This window comes from Anas acuta, chromosome 16, assembly GCF_963932015.1.
Source record: "Anas acuta chromosome 16, bAnaAcu1.1, whole genome shotgun sequence".
NCBI lineage: Eukaryota > Metazoa > Chordata > Aves > Anseriformes > Anatidae > Anas > Anas acuta.
Genome location: NC_088994.1, coordinates 10868247 through 10893130, shown reverse-complemented (window position 1 = coordinate 10893130; position 24884 = coordinate 10868247). Strand labels below are relative to the sequence as shown.

At 44.4% G+C, this 24884-nt stretch overlaps 2 protein-coding genes across 1 annotated transcript in view; one reads left to right on the top strand and one right to left on the bottom strand.

Annotated features, from left to right (window-relative positions):
- The window catches only part of SPO11 (SPO11 initiator of meiotic double strand breaks), a 326125-nt gene that overhangs the window by 45532 nt on the left and 255709 nt on the right, over positions 1 to 24884 (bottom strand).
- BMP7 (bone morphogenetic protein 7) overlaps positions 1 to 24884 on the top strand; it is a 46272-nt gene that overhangs the window by 3831 nt on the left and 17557 nt on the right. Inside the window, exon 2 of the mRNA XM_068700027.1 lies at positions 20972 to 21164. Coding sequence (XP_068556128.1) covers positions 20972 to 21164 — 193 coding nt within the window. The remainder of the gene's footprint in view (positions 1 to 20971; positions 21165 to 24884) is intronic.

The window sequence follows — 24884 nt, the reverse complement described above, 5'->3', positions numbered from 1 at the left end:
AAAAAAAGTACACAGTGATTTCTATGGAGATTCTGTGTATATTTATTCCAAAGAATTTATAGTGAGTATTGGTAGGGAGGAACCCAAATACAGGTGCTCCATTTCAGGGTTATGTTGCAGGGAGCTTTGTACTAAGCTTGTAATATCACTGTAAAATCCTGACAATTAATTAGATTTAGATTTATAACCAGTTAATTCGCAGGCTACGTTTCGTCTTAACTTACACCTGTGCTAAGATGGATGAGGAATGGATTTGTGTCAAGAATGAAGTTACATGTAAATTAAAAGAGAATTTAGCCACAGTGGTCTGACGAAGCTAGTCAGCTAATTACCGTCTAATTTTATAAAATTTATTACTCTAATTTCATTAGCTGGAATTCCACTTCAGACCCTGTCCAAATAAAGTTTACAAACTGATCCATTTTAAGCACTGAAAAGACACAAAACATTTTTTGCACGAGTTTAAATTTCAAGTTTATAAACAGCAGCTAAGGAGTAAACATCCTCCACATTACTTAGACCCTCTCTTCTAAAAATAATTGAGTTGTCCTTATGTGGGTAATCTTGACTTGGTAAACAGACTTGCTTAGAATATTTTTTTAAAAGAGTCGGCACAAGTGATATGCAATTTGTTAATTTGTCTCATGGTTGATTATAAAATGAACAACATTGTTTAATCCTGGCAAAAAATGGGGGGGGTGAGGGAGGGGAATTAGTCATTCTTGGAAGGAGCACATGAAAGTGGCTTTTGTTAATGTAAATCAAGAAGCTGAAGAGCCCCCAAGTTTCCTTTTATTTCATACCATCTGGCTATCCTTTTTGTTGACAAGTGTTTGGCATAGAGAACCATCTCTTTGCCCTTTAATAACAGGCTTTAACACTGTAGGGTATTAGAAAAAGATTCTATAACAGTTAAAAAATTTCCTTCGGGGAATACTTTATAAAGTGAGCACGGGCTGCAGGCATTTGCAGCTGTAACCTGGCTTGTGTTAAAATTTGGAAGGGGCTGCCTTGCATTCCAGCTCACTACAGGCCTTCATTGGTGTACAGCCAAAGGTTAATATAGATGTCACACAGTTTTTCTTTGGAGAGCCTCAGATATAAGAGTACGCGTACAGCTGTGTTTTTAGTAACCCTTTCATAATCACTTCTTTTAAACCTCATTTTCCTGCTTATATAAATCAAAGATTTTCAAGGATATTTGACCTGGATTTGAACTTATTTGATCTTCACATATTTCCCACTTGAAACAAAGCAGATTAAATGCTAGCCCTGAATGCCTGGTCATGATCACATGGGTCTGTCCATACATTAGGCCAAGCCCTCGGCTTTTTCTTTCACCTCCACCTAGCACTGTTACCGGCTCTCAAGCCCGAACAGGTACACCCTGTAATTGTTTTAGACAGTGTGGATGTATACGGCACTTGGTGGTACAAGAACGGCTACGGTAGAAAGCCTGCAGCAAACAGCACTTAGGGACTGCCCTGACTGCAGCACAGAACAGGTATTCCCTCAGTGTCCGGCCAGTTGTAGAGAGAAATTCCTTCCTTTCCAAATCGCCGGGTGCAAAATGATAAAACAGCAGCAGCGAGTGATGTACCTGCATCCTGCAGCTGCGGTGGTAGCAGAAAAGCTGTGAGCCAAGGACAGAGGTAGCCAAGGACAGATGTCCTCGCGCAAGGAAAAAATCATGTGTGGAAATTGTCCCCCTCTGCTCACCTGCATTTATAGGTGTCTGTCAGAGGAGCAGGGGCTCCACACAGCTCCCACACAGGCTCTCCTGGGGAGGCGAGGCCCCCACCAGCATCTGTGGCCTGAAAGCCAAAGCACGGCAGCTTGTAAAGTGCTTTGAAGGAGACGGGCCTTGATGGCCAAGTCTTGTGATGCTTGTAACAGGAGCTGGGCACAAGTGAAGCGTGCAGGACCCGCTCCTCTCCAAGCACCCGGCCCCGTTTGCCGTCGGTCTTGGTTGCGTGCCCGCGTGTGCGTCCCCACCGCTCCTTTTGCAAAGGAGGTTTAGTGGCCCCTGGGCAGGCAGCACGAAGCCAGGCGTTACGTTTTCTTCTGTAAATAGGCTTGAAACGCTTTTTCGGGTAGGGGGGAGAGATGTGGGAGGGAAGGTTACACAAGTGGTTGGAAACATTAATTAAAAACAAGATTATAACTATTAAAGCCTAGTCGGGGCTGTTGACAGGCTCCTTTTAAATAGGACGCTGCTATGTTTTAGTTTAATACATTCTGGCAGTGTCACCGGGGTTAAGGCTAATACTGGGATGTGTGGATCCTGTCATGTTATTGTCAGGAGGAATGCAGGGATTAGGTTTAAAAGTGGCGGTGGGTGAGTGGTGCAGCTGTGTATACTTATTATAAAAGATTTAAGTCCCACTGGTAAAATCAATATATTAAATTGCAAGAGCCTCTGTTTTTAATTAGTTTAAATCAAATATACTGTTAGTGCCATTATGGCTTCAATCCTTGGACCAAGTGAGGAAATGCTAATATTTACACAGAAACTGTTAATTTGTGGTTAAAATGATAACAAATTTAGTTTTACACATCTAAATTGTTCTAACTTGATGAATACCAGTGAGAAGTTGCAATGATGGATGAAGTCATCTGAGCAAGAGCACAAGTAAGCAAATTTTGATAGCGGGCCAGATAAAGAGACTACCTGTTAATATCAAGCATTAAGAGACCATCGTATTTTAAACCCCTTCCAGTAGTAGTCATCCTCTGAGGCCTGCATCAAAATATCCACTTGGAATTAATTACATAGATATAGAAGCTTTTATATAAAAATATATTTCTTCTCTAAAGGGAAGGAACTTCTAAGGAAAGCAGTGAGCTTTTGGAATTAGTTTCAGGGTTAAGATCCTCATTCTACAAATGTTTGAAATAAATGGGACTACTCACTAGGACTAATCACATGGATAAAGCTTTGCACATGCACATGTTTGGGAAATGGAAACCCAAGAGAAAATTCTTGGCTAGGTCTTCATTTGGTGTAAATTGTCGAATTTCTACTGAAGCTGGCCCTACGGTCTCATTTATACAACTGTGTGTCCAAAGTAATTCCAATAAACTCCCTCTTGATTTACACTAGCACAATTGAGAACAGAATTGGGCCAAAGAAATGCCCCTGTGTTGAAATAATGAGCACGCGGTAGTTTCTGCTACAGCTTCAAACAGTTTTCTCTCCTAATCTTGAAATTGTTTTTGAGGGAGGTTTTCTTTACTGCAAACAATCAAAACACGAGCGAGCTCCTATTAGTCACTGCTTATCATTATTAGCCGAACCCTTGTTGTTGAACTACAGCTGAATTCCCATCTATGCAACAAACAGAATTTAGCAAATAATGTTTGACAAAAATGTGAAACTGATATTTCTTAATACAAGACATATTTCATGTGGAGAAACTTCAGCGATGAAAGATTCCTGGTATCAAAATATCTGAATCACAGTACAAATAAACAGTGTGTTGTAAAGACTGCGGGGCCGAATTCCATGCTGGAGTAATTCCATTGAAGGCAGTGGAGCTGTGCCAGGAGATAAACTGCCATCTAGATTTTTTTTGGTGTACATGTGAAAACCAGAAGTGTTTAAGATTTTGTCAGTAAACATCTTTGCTAAGAGAAAGCTGCAGGTAGCAAAATTCAAGCCAGTTCTTATTCAAGTATCTCTTTCTGAAATCCTTATTTTGTTGATGAAAACCAGTTTGCTGTGGCCCCGCTTATTTAGGTATACGTTGTACAGTCCCATTACTTATACACAGTCCCGATTTACAGCAGGTTACATATAAGAGCTCATGTGAAAGCTCATATGTGCAAGCCTGCAGGATCTGGCCCCACAGTAATGTGCCATGCAGGCTCTTTTAAACATTTGTGTCGACTGCATGTTGGAGTCAGTGAAAATCCTTTAGTGATCCAGATCGAGTGGATTGAATTAATGGCAACTTTGAGACTACAAGTTTTAGTGTAATTGCTTTATTGTTTTGGAACCAAGATGCTTACAATCCGGTTCCTGTGCAAACATGTTTAACGTGTGTTAATGTGTTTCAAAACCAGACCCTCTCCGCAAAATTCTGCTTTTCATTAATTGACATCAGTAGCATGGTACAGTATTTCAAAGCACTGGCCAAATATAAACTGTGTTTCTAATTTCCTTACTTTCCTGTGTTTGGAATGCCAATGTTAATTTGTTCCCATGGAAGAGTGAGAGCTGCCAACCACAGTTTTATATAAATGGCTTTACAGTGCAGGGCTGCCAACATTAAATGATACTTAGGAATTTTCATGACATTTTGTATTTAATTCTTGTGTATGTGAGAGAAATAGAGAAAGATATATGGGATGTTGAACAACTGCACAAACACTGATGATCCAGGCAAATGCTTGCAGTAATTTATCCTTTGGTTAGCTATTATCATGCTTCTTCTCATTTAAGTTTTTTTGTTTTTTTTTTTTTTTTTAATTGTCTATCAGATATTACATAGCATTTTCCCTGTGCCTAGAAAAAAACTATTTTGCAGTGAATTTTGTTGCTAACTATCCAGATAGCTCTATGGTTCCCCCCACCTCCCACAACGCTAGTTATTTATTAATAGATTAGCAGAAGGGCTTTTGTTTATGTTGTTCTTCTCGCCATTATGCACTAGATTGTAAGAATGTGCTATTACTCAGCATGAGAAAGCGGGGAAGTAAAAAAAGCTCCCACAACTATGTACAGGAGGATTAACTAATTTTGATTAAAACTGCCAATATTTTTGTCTAAAAGAACAGGCACAGCTAGATAAAATCAATTGATTTCTTAAAGAAATTCAAGCATAATCATAGTTTCTTCAGTGGTATGTAGTGTCTTCATACATGAAACAAACACAAAGTTCCATTTAACAAATTAATTTTAAACTGATGGTGAAAACAAGGTCTGTTTATGTACTTCTTCTTTCATTCCTGGAAGATATTCAAAATACAAATTGTTCATGTTTCAGTAGACTCCTGTTAATGAGCGCTATGGTTTATCTCCCAATTTTCCCATTTTATTGGAACAGGTGCAGTGTCTGCCATCTGTGCCAGCGCTGTGCTATACCAACAAACAAAGTGTTGTTTTGGTTCACTGGATTTAAAAGTCTCCTGAGAGTAAAGAAATGAAAGAGAAAGAATTTAGAAAGTGCCTAGTGAAGGAAAGGCACTTCAAGTAATGTGCTTTGTCACTCAAGTCTTTCCGTAAATTACCTTAAACTATTTCTAAACTGTTTGAAAAATTTTATCCGTAGAGTGTTAAGTTTCTGTTGCATCTCGGAGGTCACACGCTATTCTTTATCATCTTTATCTTTCTTCAATAGCTTCCAAGCTAGACTCTTCTGTTATCAGGGTGAATTAAATTTTACAGGAGTAAAAATTCTGCCGTGTCTTAAAGTGGAAGAACTGTAAACTTTCAGATTTTGTCTGTTTCTGATTCTGCCTTATTTAAAAGATACTGCAAATAACCAAAGTTTTAAGAAGATTATGTTGTAATTAGACAGACAAACTCATAATTATTTAAGGGCTAAAACAACAACAACAACCCTTTCAGGTTCATTTTGACAGTGTTTATCCAGTGTATCTGGAAAGGCTTACAATTAAAGTGCCTGAAGGGTGGGGATGAGATTTTTCAGCATGCAGTCAGTACTATCAGGTCCACCTGGCCTGGGAAACTATGCAGGCTTTGTAGTAGAGAAAATCCTTTAACTTAGATCTTCATGGCAAGCTCTTAAAAGCTACCTTCCTTTTAAAAAAGAAACAACAACAACAAAAAAAAAAGGATGGGAGGGGAGAGAGGGCACTGCTTCCCTCTAAATAATAATTAAAACGAGCCAGTGCCTTGTGAGGCTATTTATGACGAGGGCACAAAATCGTGTTGATCAGGCTGATAATGTTGTGGTGCACCATGTTTTAAAGTTTTGTCTGTTGTGCACAAGTGCCTTTCAAGTGAGCAAAAAGTTTCCTCTCATTAGGCTGCAGCCTCCCAGCGCGCGATGCTGGTCTGAATTACACCTCCACGAGGAGCCCCTGGTGGCATCAGCTGGAGCAGGCTGGCACAAGGCCACCGCAGCAGTGAAGTCACCGCAATTGACACCATCTGAGGATCTGGCACGATGTCTTCACCAGGTTTTGTAAATCTGGTCGAGCTTTGACTCTTACTGGGGCCACCGCGCCAGATTCTGCCTTCAGCCACCTCGCTTTGTTGGCACCGCTGCAGCTGCCTCGGTCCTCCGATTTTACCAATTGTTCTTTCCACAGTAGAGTGGCAGTAAAACTTTTTAAAAGAGACCAAAAGAACCCTGGGAGATCTACTAAAAAATACTCATAAAATAATACAGCATCAGTAGTTGGGGGCTGTAATTCAGACGGAGAGACAAGTCTCTTACTGGGTGAGGGCTGGGAGCAGGGCTGGCAGCATTTCCCTACTCATCTACCTGAAACCCCCACTGGCTTAAGGAGTCCTTTGGCACCCCGAAGGAAAGCAAGTTCAGGTTTATCGGTTAAATGGAAGCCAAAAAAAATATGATAATTAAGAAATACTGAATTCTTGTGCTTACCAGTTAGCGGTGTTCAAATGCTTTTGTACCAACACGCGAACAACAATTTATTTACACCAGCCAAGTGCCTACAATAGCACGAACAAGAATTGTTCACCACGACCCGTGATCATTTCCCAACAATACCTGTTCTGTCTGCTGGTAGATGCTGGCAATCTGTTCCTTCCCTGGTTTCCAGGGTTAAAACTTATTGCTTCTAACATTCAAAATATTCTGAGCATTTTTATCTCGCTACTTTTATTTGTTTATTACTGTGCAGTAATTATAATCCCACAGGGACTTTTCAGAGTTTTATAAAAAGTTCTGCACATCCCTTTTGCTGAAGGTTGTGTGGCACTATAAACAACATGCTGAGTGTAAGTTCCCCTTTCTGACCATAGCCTTAAAAAATCCAGCATTCATTAAGAGAAAGGAGGGGATTTTTTTTTTCTATTTAAGAAAAAGAAATAAGGGAAAAAAAAAAGAAGTAACTTTAGCCTCATGATCTGCTAGCTACATAAAGCAGTAAATGTTCAGTTGAGACAGGGAAAAACCAGAACTGCTGGAGATTGGTTGTTTCCTTTTGGAGGAAACAATAAATGTGCCCACTTGTATTTTAACAACATTACTACTGGGCCCCCTAATTACACAAATATACTTGTAATAAACTGCAGAAGAGAAGAGCTAAAAAAGAATCACTCAGCACAGGACTTGCTCTTCAACTCAGAAAGAAGCTTTTAGGAACCAGTCTTTAAACCTTGGGCCGAATCAGAAGATTAAGATATTTCAGCACTCTGCAATGAGTCATTTGTCTTCTAAGACAGGTGAAAAGGAGAAGGTAATCGGACATGTGGTGCAAAACCTCTCTTGCTGGTGTGAACACAGCTTTGACCTCTGCCTACAACAGTTCCTGCAACTCGGTGGCACGCATTATAATCAAATTACAAGAATATTGGGCTCTGTAGCCCCAGATCTCTGACCATTACGCCCCATTAAAACCTAGCACAGGGGACACAGAAGTACATGAGAGAATCCAGAAACGTGCTCAAGTAAACCCCAAATATTTCTTTAGAAAACAGTAACTGTCACTGTGCTCGTTAGTCCACAACCATACCATGAGAGTTGTTTCACTGAAAATATGGCAGAGTGGGGGAAAACCATAAATCAGCGTGTCTGATGGTCTGAAAGTTTTTCCTCCCCATATTGGCAGCTGTAGTCCAGCACAAAAACTGGTGGGCAGGAGACTGAGCTGAAGAAGAGTGTGATCCATGTGCCTGCTTCTTGGGAGACACTTTCTTAAATGCCACACTCTCATCTCTGTGCTATTTTTAAGAATTGCACTCAACAGGACGGGAACTGTGTTCTCCTCATTCATACCAAAGCGATGTGAAGACGTGTGTTACGACAGCTGATCTTTTACCCCAGAACTGCAATTGCAAAATTGTGTTCAAAGACAAAAAAAAAAAAAGATCACTACAAAACAAAACAGCAAATGCTGTTGTTAGGGGCTGACTCAGGAGGCCTGCATGGCCCAGCCCTAGCGGGAGGCTCAGTGTCAGGAATCCAGCACCGCGCTACGCGAGTGTGGTATGCAGGGCTAGGTGCTGCTGATGGCACTCACGGTGTTATCTCGTAAAAAAATTCCTCTTGTATAATGCAGATGGTGGGTGGGAATTAAACGGAAGATAAATCTCCTAACCCCCAGATGATTTTATGCCTGGAGCGCTGGCCACCAACGTCTGTAGCAGAAAGGAGACACGCACACATTCTCTACATGTGCATTTCTGTCTTCCAAGCACAGTTCTGAAATAACAAACTGGCCATCACTCGAGGACAGGAGCACGTTACATCTACCAGCAGAACTATCCGTGGATGTCATCCACTTACAGACCTTTAATATTCATGGTTCTTAGGCCCATGTACCACATTATTAAAAGACTAAGCAATCCCCTGCCTGTTTCTCAATAAAATTGTCTTGCACAGAAACCTTCCTAGAAAGCCAAAAGGCCATGTGCATAAGCTGTGAGTCCCACTGCAGCCAACAAGACAGGGAGCTGCTGTGCCGTGCCGGGTAGGAAGGATCGGTTCACTGTTGGGCAATGACCTTGTCCCCAGTTCCCATGTTTCGAAAGCAGGAAAATGCTGCAGTGCCCCACCTGCCTTGGCAGCACATAGGAAACACGATGATCTTAAAGAAAAATGTGAAATGCGTCATGAAGCCCCACACTCTGGAATATCTGTTTAAGCAGTAATTGACATCTCTGAGCATTATTTTCCAAAACGTTTCCTCCCATGCCCCCAAACACTGTATTTCTATCGCACAATCCTGGCTTACAAACTGTGCTCATATCTGCAGACCTTCCATATGCAGAACACCTGAAAAATATACAACAGAGGCAACAGCATGGGCGCAAGAGAAGAGCTGTGCTCTGGCAGGGTTTTCCCCTCCAGGGCACGTGGACCTTTCTCCTGAATAGTTTTTGCCCCCATCAGAGGCAGCAGCTCTCCTCTCCCAGCGCTTGCCCGCCCAAGAAATGCACAGACGTTTGTTGTTGCACAGGCAAGCTCCAAAGGTCCTGCCCATCGCGGTCTTACGGCACGGCACAGATTGTGTACATTCCACGTCAAAATTGTGCTGATTGCAGTCGAAGGCTGAGATTCTTATCTGATGGTCGAACGCCTGATATCTACTGGTTATTTTGTAATATCCTACAAACTCCTTTCTCAACAAAACCAGAATCTGGGATTTAAGCTAAGAAATCCAGCAAGCCATACGCTTTCAAACCTGGAAGACTGGTTCCTGGATTATTTTCTTTTACCAGAGTAAGCCACAAAAAAGGCTCGGTTCCCAGCACATGCAGCTCCCACCGTGTTCCTCCCGGGAAGCCTGCGCAGGTGTAGACCCAAACTTTGGAATATTTGGGGAGCTGCTGGTATTGTTGCGGCAATACATTACTAAAGAAAGATTAATTAGATTTACGTTATTTATTTGGGCAGCTGTTCAGTAGATAAAAGGAGGCCTGATGCAAATGAAATGAATAAGCACTAAGAGGCCAATTTGCAGTCGTTTCTCTGCTTGTGTCCCTTATCACAGCCAGCGAAGAAGCGGGCACATTCCTTTGACAAAAATGAGGCATTTGAAGATTCCATCAGTTGAACTTTCTCTTTCAAGTGCTGCCAGTAGATGCACAATGTATACATGTGCTTTTAAAAGACTTTTATTTTGAACTCAAGATGTGAATCTATGGTATTAAGAAAAGCAGAACAATCCTTTATTTAGCTGCACCTGCACCTTAATGCCTAATGAGTTTAGTCTGATGGAATCCAGACCTCAGGAAGGATTATAAATTCTCATTTGATTTCATTTACTTCTAAAATACCTTAAACCAGCTGTACCAGTCTAGAATCCAGTCCTTCTTTCTATATCAGTTTTGCAAATGTTGTTGAATCTTTTGCTGTATTAAGTAACCTTATGCTCCATAATAACACACCAATAGTAATAAGGACCAGAAGGCAACTCGAAAAAATCATGTAGTGGAAAGATAATTAGCAGCAATAGAAGCTTGAAAAGCATTGGTTTACAAGCACAACTTTTTATAAAGTTCTTCTTGCTTTGGAAGCAAAACTTGGAAAAGAATTGAAACTATAAGCTAGCAGTCAATATCCTCTCTCTCTGGCCTGTCCTGGCAAGCGGTGGGTGCCCACGCTCCTCCATGCGCTAGCGGTACCTTGGCCATTTCTGTCTGCTTTGTGCAAACACATCAGGGATGCTTGGGCACTGACCTTCCTGAGATTACTGACTCAAGCTGCTTATTATGAACAGTATCTAATTTATCAAATACATCTGAAGCGTTCTTAGTTTGTCCCAGTGTCATTACTGGAATGCAAGAGCATAATGTGCTGCTGTCGGATCTCTGCAAGATCAAATCATGGCATCAAGGAATCGTTATATCATTTTTGTTTTTCTTTGCATGTCCTATGCACGTGCCTTCCTGCAGACCAAGGTGCCCATGCTGCAGGCTCCCAGCTTCCTGCAGAGAGGCTCACACCTCACAGTGCACGCACCCTCAGAAGAGCAGGACACTTGGAGCCCTGCTGCCCTCGTGCTTCCAGGCTGAACGCTCTGCCAGGCTGCTGGGCACCAGCGAGCTGCCTTCCCTTACCTGAGTTTACCTTAAAGCTGGTTGAAACACATCGTGTTTCTTTGCTTCCTCCTAAACTGAAATTCAGGCACAGCTGAAGAACTGCTTCACACTATGAATCTATCAAGAACAACCTTTTTATTTCACAATTTGCATTTCAACCCAAACAGCCCATTTTAGGTTTCCCTGCAGTAGTCTCCTGTGCTGCCTCTTATCTTCCCTGGCTGAACGCAGACAATTTCTGCCCAGATCTGTTCAGCCGCTTGTCTCTCTTTCCTTGGGCCCAGGGATTTGTTTCCATTTGCTCAGTGCTGTGTGTACAAGCAGACAGAGCTGACTGCTGGTTTTTGCATCAGTGACTTTTTGAGAGGCCCCCAGCCTCCGAGCAGATTACAGGAAGCACCTTGAGCCCCATTTGTCTGCTGCCTGGACTGGGGGATTATTTTCCTCAGTGAACCATATTGTCATTAACTTTTCTCCCTGTTCGTGCTCTGCAGCCCCCTCCCCGCTGAGACACCCATCGCCCTGCTCGCTTCTCCAGCCCAGCGCTGCCCTGTCCCATGCTGTGGCTGCCACCATCCTGCCCCTGGTCTGCGGTTCCTCCCCCTCCTCCCCAGCCTGCCACTATCTCCTTGACCCTTGGATGTGCTGGTAAAATGTGTGACTTGGAGTTCACACCTAACACTGGCGCAGCTTCCTGCTGAGGTTAGCCTCACCAGATACATCTCATGGATTTCACAGCACCATGAAAGCAGCCGTGCTGTCCCCCGAATTACAAAGAGAAAGAAAGAGGTAAATGTAGCAGTCAGCTGTATTCGAAGAAGGAAAAGAAAGATATATTTGTACATCTCCACAAACCTCTGATAGCCATATCCAGAGGACTCAGGATTTAGGGGATGCATTAGCAGTGCATGTCTGCTCTTTATTCATTACTGCACACCATGCATTACAGTGCAGCCAAAGACAAGAAGGCAGGAGTAATGATGAGCTTCTGCCTCTCCCTTTGCTCACTGCTCAGTTTGGCCGCAGGAACATTTCTAGAGGAGGGCGCAGAGAAGTGCTAAGATTGCCTTTGGTAGGCAGCAAACCTGGCAGCTGCCCCTCCTGGGCAGTGCAGGGTGCACACAGGGAGCTGAAGAAGTCCCTGGCTCGGGGCTGCTGCCGGGTGCGTCCCCAGCTGTGCACAGGGGAGCAACGGTCCCAGGCTGCTGCAGGCTGGCAAGGCAAAATACCAGTCTCAGTTAACCACGCTCCCACTGATCGCATGAGAACTTGAGACGTTTTGAGATGGCCACAGCACTGCTCAGCTGGGAGGACACAGGAGGAGGCAGGCTCTGCAGCATCACTGCAGTCCCCAGCTCACCCCCCCTGGCTCTCTGGATAAATGCCACCCCTAAGGTGCTGGGAAGGGCGAGATGCTGGATGCAAAGCCCCAGCTCAGCACTGTCCTGGATCCCCGCTTCCCAGTGTAGGGAGGAAAGAAACAAGAAGGTTTGAGGTACTCAGGAGATGAAGGTAGAAGTAGATGTAGTCTGTCTAAAGAAACATCTTCATTCCCATTTCTTCCTTTCTTCTCTCAGCCCCCCCTTTTCTCTATTCCGTCATGCACCCCCAGTCCTGTACAAATACTGTTACAGCAGCTGCTGACTGATTGCAGCGCTGCGTGCTGCTGTGTTTGCCTGCTAAGGATGTAAATAAGGAATTCCGAAGAAACACAACTCTTCCCTGCTCATTTGACTTTGCTTTCCCCAGATACAAGTTCAGACGCTGCACGCTCAGCATCAGGATTCACACCACGGTCAGTCTGTTTACTATTAGGAGAGTTCCGTGTTCACAGCACAGTCCCACGTGTAAATTTTTCACAATACCTTTCATCTAGTCTGGCTCTGATTCCAGCAGAGAAACCACAGCGTAAACGGGATCTGATCAGGGTATGCTCAGAAAATAAAACAGATTACCTGTGCCTAACCTGCCCAGATATTTCATGGGTCTTCTTCAAGCAGAAATAGCTTCACCACCCAGCATTGCCTCTCAGTGCCTAAGACATCTCCAAATGCAGAGGGCAGCACACATACTTCTCCCTGTCCATCTCCTCCCAGTTATTATCTTTCCCCTTTGCCATCTACCATCCCAGGGAATTTTAAATGAAGAAGTGTCCTGGGTGCCCCACAGGGTCACAGCAGCATCCTCTCACCCCACCGTGCTCCCTGGCAGCAGGGCTCCCCGGGGAGCAGGTGGCTCAGCATCGTTCCCCGAGCTCTGCCAGAAGCCACTACGATGCCAAACCTAACATCAGAAGAACCTCAGAAAGGGCCCAGCATTTTGTTAGAGAAACCCCAATCTCTGCTCTGAGCCGTCCTTGCTAGCTGAAGTTCAGCTTAGTCAGGAAGAACTTGCTGCTGCTTCGGAGATAATTAAACCCATCTTCCCTCAACCCGCTGTTTGTACACGCACAATGATACCATTGTTCGGAGTCATGCAACACATATGCTGACATTAAAGTGTTTAATCTTGTAGTACAGTATTCCATTATTTTTTGGACATCTGTACATGATAGAAAGGGTACGTATTAAGGGATTTGTTGACAAAGAAATGGCTAATGCTGATACATGTGTGGACTGAAAGGATCTTTCCAAGTTATGTTCAGCAATGGGGAGAGTGCTCCTTCCCAGGCCCGAAGCCTGGCACAGATGTGATATGCACTGCTGCTATTACCACTTCTGAATTTATAACAAGGAGTCAGTGTTTAGAAGAATTTTGGAAGCTCCCTGCTGGGTTTGTGGCTAGGTGGTCTTGCTGGCAACACCACCTTCATGCTGAAAGCTAAAAAAATGAAGTGATGGTTAAAGGAAGAATATTAACTCCAGAGGGCTTTTTTCCCCCTCTCAGGGCAAAAATGTTGACCCTGGATTGCTCTGCAGCCGTGAGCCCAGAAGAATTTTGAATCCCCCTGTTTCTAACCTCTGGGACTGGGGATCAGGATTTATGGAGCCTGGTTTTCATCCCGTTTGAAATTAATGCACTAGTTCTGCTTGACACCAGCGGACAGGCCAGGACTTTGCCCTGCCACGTACTGAATTTCTCCTGCACCAAGGAAGCTCATCACCTTCACCTCCCTTTGCCCAGGTGTAAAACGGGTGCATGAACACCAAGCATCTGGGGGCGAGTTACCCAAACCAGTTCCCTCTGCTGAGCATCGCCCTGGTCCTGAGCAGCCCCTCCTGAGCTGGGCAGGTAGGGATGAGACCATCAGGACAGGGCTTTGGCAGGTGAGCCCAGAGCCACGCAGCTGCCTGGGGGTCTTGGGCCAGAGGCTGAAGGACAGAGAGCCCCTGGCTCTGCATCCTCCCCCTCGGGCTGTTTGCACGGCCTTTGCCCCCACCTGAGCCACCCCTCAAAATGTGCAAGATCTGTCACCCAGGAGTGTTATTGCACAGCCAGATGAGGGCTCGCAGTAAGGAAGTATAAATAAGCTCTCCAAATACTGTTTTTAACACTCTTAAAAAATAAAAAATCTCATCAGTTGCATACAGCCCAGGACATTTGCTGTACTCTGTCCATAGGGCTCCCAATTTATGATCTTCAGCTATTTCTCCAAGCATTTCTTTAACTGCTGCTTCAGCTGCCTAATGTCAGCATGTAAATCTTTTAGTTGAGAGGATGAAGCAAATGAAAACCAATCACAGAGCTTCACATTCCCAAATTCTTGCCATTATAAATTTACTGCAACTGCCCCTGTAGCTCTTGCTGTCAAGCACAATGAGGAGGGAAACATGGGCCTTAGCAGGCTGTGGCTTGGCATGACATTATTGCAGTCTTTATTATACTCCCTCTCCTCCTTAGAAAAATATAGGGACTGACCTTGCACTTCTTGCTCAATCAGGAGTCCCGCTGGGCCCAGTAGGCCCTTTCAGCTGCAGAGACCGCTGGATCCTTCCCCTAATTGCTTTCCTCCTTCTTGAACCTCACCAACATAAGGAGAAAAGGCCTATATTTCATAAATGACATGATTTTATCCACCAATTTAGAGACAAAGGAGTGCAATTTATAGAGGGAACATTTAATCCCTGTTAATTAGGATCCCATCAAGAGCTCTCACATTTGGCATCCTGAAAATTTACAGCGTAGTTTCACAACCGCGGCGGGCCCGGAGCCGAAGGGAGAGCCCTGCCCTGCCTCCTGCTGCCGCCTCTCCGGGCCAGGTGAGGACGGGACCCAGCTCAAAGCCCCTCTGGGGAAGGGAAAAATACTTTCCAGCTGAGTCCTTTTCCCAGGCGATGCACAGATGGGAGCTGGCCATCCCTTTGAAAGCAGTAATGTATATAGGCTGCAAATGTTTGTGGATCCCTGGCTGAGCTGGTGGTCCCCGGGCAGCTGGTCTGGGAATCCCGTGCTCTATGCAGAAAGGAGGCAAGAAAGTTTATGAAGTTTTAGTTTAGGATCTCTAGGGCCGGTTATGGGAGGAATTAAAGGTAATTTTTCTAGAATTCAAACAAGATTTTGTGCTGCTGGATGCGTAAATCAGCATAATTTGCCTTTTTTTTTTGGTGAAAACTAGTATTTTATGAAAGCTAGTGGCCAAAATCCACAGGTTGACTGGACCAACCAGCCAGCCCTCAGCCATCTCTGCAGAAGCTGCTCATTTTCTGTAGCTCTGCAGCTATCAGAGGAAAGGGAGACAAAGACTTCCTTATCCACTAACCTCACCTACTTGACTCCTTCAGTCCCTGGGGTCAGACAGGCACAGGTAGACCCTGGAAACCTGTTAGACATCACTCCTGGAGCGTGGCACAAATTTTTTTTTGGCATTCAAATCTCTGGTGGGTTTCACAGGCAACCGCTGATGCCTCTGCAGTTGAGTCTCCCGCATGGCTGAGAGGCTGAGGTGAGGGGGTGTTGTCTTTTGGAATCTATTTTCCTTTGACTTATCTTTCGGTCTCAGGAATTCAGGACCTTTAATCTATTTGAGATTAAAGTTCTTTACAAATCCCTTCTGGCCTTTTTGGGGAGTGAAGAAGTTAAAGACACCCTACTACACATTCCTTTTGGTGCTTTTTTTTTTCATTGTAAATTAGAAACAAGTAGTGTTCCAACTTCTGTGATCGCTAGAATAAATGAGACAACTACTCAACTACTCAAAGCATCTTGCAAAAAACCTAACACATTATCAGGTGAAAGTGTTAACAGGAAATTTTAAATTTTTACCTGTTTAAATATTCAAAATATATTCTAAATACATCCTCCATATGTGCCAAGGGGAAGAAGGCATAGAATTACCAAAGCTTTCACAATTTGGCAGCCTGAGCACAAGATCTATTCATCTGGTGTTTACTTTGCTTGTGAAAAAGAAATTTTGTACATCTGCAGAAAACAAGAATGTAAAAATACTTAGGTAAGTAGACTGGCAGAAGTAAGGCCTCCTGCGAAACATATTGAAATTAGTGGAAATATTCCTGTTGTCTTCCCTGGGGGGTTGGCTTAGCTCTTTTAACACTTCTGTAATAATTATTTTTAACAGTCATTCCTGGAAAATTATTGCTGTGATTCACTGGTTCTTTGCTTGATACATGGAGTTAATGACTGACACTGTGCTACTGTGCTTGGGACAGAGGCTGAAAAACCGTACGGTTTCTTTGGTATGTGTAGGCAGAAATAACAGCTATTGCAGGCTACGTCTCAACATAATCATGGCTGTCATGTATCACGCCTTGAGTACCATCACTCCGCGTTACAAAACCAGTGGCCCAACCAGTGTTTACAGAATTAGCTCAGATCAGCTTTCCACTTACCAGTAGTGATTTACAAAGAAGCTGAGAATAGCTGGGGCTCTTATTTCCAGTCTCAACATATTTTGCTGTGAAAATGACCAAAAATGGGATCAGTTCAAGTTTCCCGGCTTTCTGCTGATGTATCATTTGCTTTAGAAGTTTGGGAACCCTGGGGTGTTATATCAGGGCCACAAGCTTTTCTGTCCATTATTACTTTTTTGGTACTGGTGTCAACTGAATTGCCACAAGTTCTAGATGCCAACCATTACAACTTTTCATCTCTGTATCTCAATGTTTTCAAGTTTCGTATCTGAAAAGAGTACACGTCAAAACAAATGCCAAGGATTTGTTGACATTTTATCTTCAGCTTTCCCATATTTTTGGATCTGATACTTGGGTACGTTACACCTGTGCGCATGTATCCATCGTGTTTTCTTTTAATCATCCCCGTTGTTGCACAACCATGCCACCCGGCCTCCTCTTGCATCACTACAATGCCACAACAGAGTTGGTTGGGAGAAACAAAAGACTTCAGAGAGCTCGGAGCCCTATCTGTATCAGATAGATGGCTGCAGCCTGTGCAGCGCTCAGATCGTGGGCAGATAGTCAAGGCTGGACTTTCAAAGATGCCAAGCTTCCTTGCATATTTGCAACAGAGGTGTGGCAAACTTACTGACAACCACTAACCGAAGATACGTGCTTGTTTTGCTCACATCACCTTAACTGTCCTTCACACTTTTTCTTGTTTTATTTTCTCAAGAATCTGCTGTCCACCTCCGTGCTACAGCTCTCAGGCTCCATCATCTCGGCCTTTCCTTTCCCACAGGACTACGCCCAAGGGAGTGCCTGATGATCCCCACCTGGAGTAGCTACAATTATCTGCCACACTTGCCATACTGCTCTTGACCCAAGAGTTATTTTACACCAACAGATTTTGAGATGTGTGTGAAATGAGCTCATAATTTGTCTACAGAGGTTGTGCTTCCAAAATATAGACCACGTCTAGAAATGAGAAGAGGTTTGCATTTACACACGCATCACTTGTGGATGGATTATTTCGTTAGGGGGCGAGATCCACTGTTTTCCCACAGCTAAGGCACGCCGTCTGTTTCATAGCAGAATTATTTTTCAAGGGTGTTCTTCCTTTTCATATTTTACGCCCTTTGATTGCACATCCAGAGCCTTGGCTTCCTCTCCAAGCAGCTGCCTTGCCAAGGCATTTGAATTGTGACAGTTTCTGAGCTGGAATTTCCAACATTTCAAATTAGGAACTGGGCTAAAACTGTTCACCAAAAGCCTTGGGGTTGTAGTGATTTGTAAGAACTGTGAGCCTAGGACAAACACAAGTTCACGTTCTTTGAGCTATTAAGTATACTCAGCAAACAGTCACACTGTGTTTTGACTTTTAAGTGAGCATTTAACACACGATGGCTGACAAACAGCTGAGATTAAGTTCATCAAAAATGACCAAAAGCTTCTCGTTATGGTTGGTTATGTCAATCAGGATCACAGATTTTACAGACCTAACGGAAAACTGCATCCACGTTCAGAGAGCTGTAGCAATTCCCTCGATTGTTTCACTGAACACTTGAAATACCATTCCCCTCTTTAAATGCCCCCCAACCCTATTCAAACTCCTCAGGTAATTAATTGGAAACAACCCTGTTGCAGAATTGTCAAAGGTCTGACTAACACCCATCAAACCCAGGAAACTCGGACTCCTTGAGCACTCCCCTGCTTACCTCATGCTGTTGTGCTTAAGGTATTACTGGGGACTACAAAAAGTGCACGATCATATATACTGTACCATATGTTCACAAATACCAAAGCACAGCAGCATGAATTAAGGATAGGATTTCAGTCCTCATAATGAAGAGTCTTGCTTTTATGAGTTCAAGTCAGACCCTTAACGTTATTTTAACATAGATTTTGGTGTTTAATTATGTAATAAGATTTACTGCAGTCATCTAACAGATGTTGATTCAGGGTCAGTGTTTCTCATAAATTAGTTCTGAAAGGATTTGTTACTTCTGGGTCAGCAGATAGGACCAGAGTGCAAAGAAAAAGGGGAAAAACAATAAACACTGAGTTGAAGGGTTTCTTGGGATTCTTTCTTCAGTTACATATCCACATATTTTCATGATCTTAATGACTATAGCCACAGGAATGTTTGCTTTAACACTAAAGATGGCTCAGCCCAAAACCCTATATCCAAACATCTGCAAAGCATGGGAAAGTTCAAACTCTGGGGCTTCTTATTTTATGACCCCGACCATTAATTTCTCACACTAATATGACACATTTTTTCTGGTGCTCTGCAGTGGGAATTGCTGTGAACTGTTAGCAGCACCCAAATAAGTTTCATCTTCATGTGTCTGTTGTCAGACTTTGTGCAAAGTGTATACACCAGCACTGACTGATTATTTGTATGTATGTAGCACTGAAAGGGTGCACCCACCTTCCTTCAAAAATTCAGCCTTCCCACGTCTTTGGAAGCAAATCTTGCTGTACATCCTACAGTTTGACCTATCTGTAATCCACCCTGCTGGTGATGTTATCCATAATATAATTAAAAACACACAACATAATATTCATTCTTCTATAGTTGTGGTTAAAAGAGATATTACATATTAAAATATTTTTCCATTCCTCTGTAATTTAGGTGCAAACAAATTCCTTTGAGACTGAAATCATACTCTTTATATCTTTTTCTGCTGAGAATATTTTGAAGGGAAGGGATTGAGGCATATTTAATAGGGTTGCTAGCGCTTACAGGGCAGTTTGAGCCTGCCAAGTGTGTTACAAAAGCTGGTGACTACTCACAATTCTCACACCTCAGGGTATGAGAGAGTGAGCGATCTTCCTGAGGCTGCACTAGACGTTATAGCTGGAGGTGGAACAATAACTCCGTTCACTCAGTGCACGCAAAGACTGCCCAAACTATAAAACCATTTGCTGAACTTAATCGCCTCTGTCTTGGAAAGTTTAGGGGTTTCATACCTAAAAAACTCTTCTAAGACGAATCCCAGCTATTAGTAAGAGCGCTGAGGTATTTCCCTGAGCAGCAATCATACAGTGGCAAACTGCGAGCCCTGGACTGCTTGCAGAACTGCTGCTCGAGAGGAGGAAGAGCCTGCGGCCAGCTGCCGACCGCCGGCCAGCAAAGCCGGGCTGGGCTCACTCTGTGCGAGCGGCCGGACACAGCCCCGCTCCTGGGGACTCCCCGCACTCTGTCCCTGCCACCAGGGAGCCCCCCGAGGTAAATTTGTGCCGTGCAGTGCCATAAATTTAAATAGCACTTCCCAGTCTCAGGCTGAAACTCCTCTTTTTCAGGAGTAATTCCATTTAAGTCAATGGATTTACACAATGGATTTACTGCTGCCAGAAGAGAATCAGGCCTGTAGAAAGACGCGCATTCTTTGCCAAGAAAACCTCAGAGCTAACTACTTGAATTGTGCAGTCGAGCTGCAGGGAGGTCAAGTGGACAGACAACAGGACCGGGACACACGGGAAGGCCCTGGTTCAAACCTCGGCCCTCTGAACGCCGTGCGGCGTGACCTCTGGCGAGTCCGTGCGTCCCCTTGTACCTCTGTTTCCCCATTTTCCTTTGTCTGACTTGTCTGTTTAATTTGGAATTTGTTCGAAGAAGGGCACTGCACTTTGTGTGTTCAGATGGGGCACTGACACCTCTCCTCCCCTTGCTGCAGCTTGCTAGGGGACAAGCTCGAGGTCTTTGTCTCCTCACCACAGTGCCCCTGTGTTCCACCACCACCACCAGTGCTGCACGAGCCCATCAGCCATGCATCAGTGGCAGGCAGATCCATCAGGGGCACAACACAACATCCCAGTGCCGTCTCGGGAGGAATCTGGCACTTCTTGCTATTTCAAACTCTCTGGTGGTACATGGAAGGAGGCACTTTGAACGTTTGCTTCACAGCCTGGATCGGTAAAGATGCCTCAGAACAGCAGCTCCAACCCTTGGAGTGGTACTGAGAATCTGTAATGAGTTCAGCTGGCACCAAATGTGGGTCAGCAGCGTGAAAGGCCCCAAGGACTGGAATTTGCATGTGTGTATATGTGGGTGCGGGTATGCGTGCGTGTGTCGTGCTCAGAAGCAGAGTCAAGCCACGAGCCAGCACTCCAGCAAAGCCCCCTCTGTTCCTTTCGGCCCCTTCCCACAGCAGCCCGGCCTTATCGGTGGCAAATGTCCAGAGCCACTTGTCAAACGTGGAGCTGCCAAAAATCATTAAAACGCAACAGTCACTCACACCCTGTGCCAGCCAGCTGTAAAACTGTTTCAAAGACAGCCTAGTAAACACCTTTATACTTCTAGTAGCCTAGATAGAGGCTTTGTGTCCTGTGTGCTTTAACGAACCGAACGGCAGCACGAGATGCTGCAATCAGATATTCTTGCCCTTTGCTGTTGTGGCAACTCGCAAGCTTGTTTGATGGTGAGGGGAAAGGGAACAAAGCAGGTGGCTAATGGGCTGTTTTTCTGTTTCAGTGGAGCATGACAGAGAGTTTCACCATCAGCGCTGCCACTACCGAGAGTTCAGGTTTGATCTCTCCAGAATCCCAGAGGGGGAAGCAGTGACAGCCGCCGAGTTCAGGATATATAAGGATTACATCCGCGAACGCTTCGATAATGAAACGTTCCAGATTAGTGTCTACCAGGTCCTCCAGGAGCACCCGGGAAGGTGAGTGACCCTCAGGGAAATCCTGATGCGAGCACAGCAGGTGCCTTCAAGGGCTTATGCCCAACATCTTCACAAATACTGCTGCCACTGGCAGAAGGGGCTTTAGGCACAGGGGCTGTCCTGTGAAATCTCAGTTGATGCTAACACAGCTGCTGCATGTGCTCAGCCACCAGGGCAAGGGGTGAAGGTATGAAGGTGCCTGGGAGCCTCGAGGTGCCCCGAGAGCACCCAACAGCTGAGGAGCGAGCGAGGGGCAGGGGCTGTGCTGGGTGCTAGTGCGGGAGGAGGCCACAGGCTCCAAGTACTTGAAGATTTCTGGCAGACATTGCCTCTTCCTCCTGCTGCTTATGGATCCTGAGGTGGCAAAACCACATCTGAATGCTTCCTTTCTAGTTGGAGCTTAATTACTAGCCCTTATTACCAAAGGCATTTGAGCTCCCTAATTAACAAGGACAGATGACACCATGCTCTTTATATTGACTGATTGTTTTGTGTATGCACAACTACAAGATGAGCTATTAAATCCATTCCAGGGAATTATTAATGTATGCCAAACTCCCTGACAAATCCTCCAGGGAACTTGAATAAGAACATATGTTTAATTTTCTCATCTGTTCTTGGTTCCAATTAATCAGCAATCCCAAACCGCTTATCAAAGGCACTTAGTTTCATTTGCACATTTCTTCTAAATACAAAGCCTACCAAAAGTGAGACTGCATTTATTTACATGAAAAGTATTTACAATCACATGCTAGTCAGAAGTTATTCTCTAGGACTACTAAATATGAGGCAATAATACTACAGACCTAATTTAAGTTTATGAAAAGAGAAACACTAGGGATTTAAAAGGGGGAAAGTCCAAAAGGGTAAGAAACAATAGTGTAATCAGGATTCCAGCTTTATAGTTTTAAAAGAGGTAATAAAAAGGCCAAAAAAAATATATAGTTTTGCATTTTTTGTCCATTAAAATGTGACAGGAAACCTTATCAACAGTTCTAAATGGTGAGACTTTCTACCAGCTTTGTTGTATGGTAAAAGTATTTAAACACTGGCACATGGGTCAAAACTCGTGGTTCTCTCAACATTTCTAATGACAATTATTTACAAGGTTTGAGGGACTATGCTAGTATTAATCTATTTTTATTAAACAATGATAACTCGAGTATTTTAACTAGGGTTTCTTAAAGGAGAAGGCAACAAGCCACAAGCACGCATAGGACCTGTTCGATCCTGCCTTCTACAAGCATTTAAGTTCTTTCCATCTTCAGCCCTCACGGACACAAAGGCCTCCCTTTGCTATATCTCGTCAGTAAGTTATATAGATAACAGCTTGCGGGGATACCTTCTCACTCACGGGAAAAGCAGAAAAAGGATATGTGCTGGCAGATGCCCAGCGTGCCAGGACAGTAGGGAGTTGCCAGAAACATATCCTTAGAGCAAACGTCCTTCCTCACCACACAAATGGATGCCAGGGAAGTTCTCCTTCAGAGTCTGATTAATGAGGTGCCGGCAAGAAAATTTACTGACAGAGTTAGGATGGCATTCAGCTCCGTAGTTTTAAGATGATACATCCACAGATTTCTTACAAGGATCTATAGAGAGGGCTGCGAGGTACCTCCTGGGTGGGTTCTGTGTCTACAACTGCATGGAGCAGCCTTTCTGTAGGCTGTCTCCTTCACGAGCTCTTATTCCTAAAGGAAAAAATGCATGCAAAGGGCAGGCATACACATGAACTGCTGGGTGGAAGAGGTGAGGAATACTGCTAATTATACAGATGTTCCAGCTACAAGATTAGATGCAGTTTTACAGCATCACATTCACCACAGGAACAGCTTTTTTTTTTTTTTTTTTTTTATGAGTGTTCATGCATATTCACCCTCTGCATACATTTTGGCACAGGCGCTGTTGAGTTTTGAACAGTTTGTACTGAAAAAAAAGAATACTCCTGTTGCTTTGGATTGACCAAAGGTAAAAATATTGTCACTAGCATTTGTAAAAATATTTGCTCTTTTTCTGCATTTTTCCACTGACATTTTCCAACCAGCTCTGTCACAGACCAGTCATCCAAGTTAGTGTGTCATTGGGCAAGTGGAGAAAGAAAACAAACTCTCTCCAGTGTTGATCAAAAAACACCCGTTCACTTTGATGCTTCCTTGGCTGTTTGTCTCGTCCCGAGCAGGCTGGAAAGTCAGACCCATCCGACGTTGCTAGCAACAAGAGCAAAACAAAGCCAAGCCCTCCCCCTGCACCACGAGAAACCTTTGCTCACATTTTGCTTTGTCGGTGCCTTCCCCTAGAGCACGGCAGGTACGATGGCCAACGAAATAACAGATGGGTTTCCTTCTCCCCCTGCTCTCTGATGATAAAACAGCAGTGGCATCTCCCAGCAGGTTACTGGAACTGCCTTCCAGGGCCTGAGACACCAGATATTCCCCAAGCCTGTGCTCGCCCATGAAGCACACCTTGTGCTCGGGCACACCAACGTGTAGAAATGTACCACCAGCCTCCCCATGGCAGCAGTGGGATCAGATCACCTCCTGTACCACACGGCGACACACAGCAGGGATCAGGACAGCTCCTGGGGCCCCCAAACAGCACAGCATCCGAAAAGAAAGCTGTGGCTGACTGGAGATCTTTTCCTTGAGGATGAAGGGAGCACTGGCTGTGCTGGAGGCTTCGTTTCCAGCTAAGCCTCAGATAAGCCTCCAGTTCTGAGGGCGTGCTGGTGTGCCCTCGGTTCAGATAAGCCAGGAGCAGCAGCAGCTCAGCAATTCAGTACTTGTGGTACGAGTTCAGGCAGGCTGGCAGGTAGCTAACCAGCAACATCTCTGCTTGCAGCTTACCGTGGGTGAAAAACACAGGCATAGGTCTTTCCAGACAGACACTGCTGAAGCTGTGCCCCTCAATAACAGGGCTGTTTGATCACAGGATGGGCGCTGCCACATGTCTAACCGCCACAGCAGCAAGAACAAGAGCACAGCTCCGTCCTCCGTAGCACACTGGACACCCCTCTGGACTTTGACTAAGAAATTATCTGAAGATATAAATACAGGTGTTTTTAGGAAAGCAGACTAAACAATCAAATACTCTTTCTATACTTTCCAAATCTCCGAACGCATTGCAAGGCAAGCTTTTCAAACTGACAACCTCTCGGTTATAAAAAAGCATGCACAGCATTCTTTAGGCACAAAGCACCAGTTATTCACTTTAAGCAAACAAGTACATTCATGAACAAAAATGTTCCTAATATCATAAACACTGTGAAAACAGCTGAAGTTTTGACTAAAACAACATGTCTTGAAGCCTTCACATGCACAACCTAAGGTCCAGTGACTCATGTCCATCTTCTCTCTTTGGTCGCTGTGGTTCCCTCACCCAAAAGCTTGGGAAACAGCTTTGTAAGGCCACCAGCTGGGTTGAGAAGGGAGCTGAGTAGTGGGACATTGAGTCCCTGCTTGCAGGAAGGAGCCCTGCAGTGGGGAGTACAGGTTGCCACCACGGAGCTGTGTGCTGGCCAAGCCCCCATCTCCTCCTGCCTGGGTGCTGTGGGAGTACAAAGCTGCTCCAAGCTGCTGCCTTCCTCTCCAGAGCGAGGGAGCGCACACCATGGGGCACGGGGCTTGCTGCAAGGTGTGAAGGTCATTTGTCTCAGGCACCAAAGTGGGAAACATGTTTAAAAAAGGCTTGTGGAGAGGAGTCTAAGAAAAATGACCTTTGTCA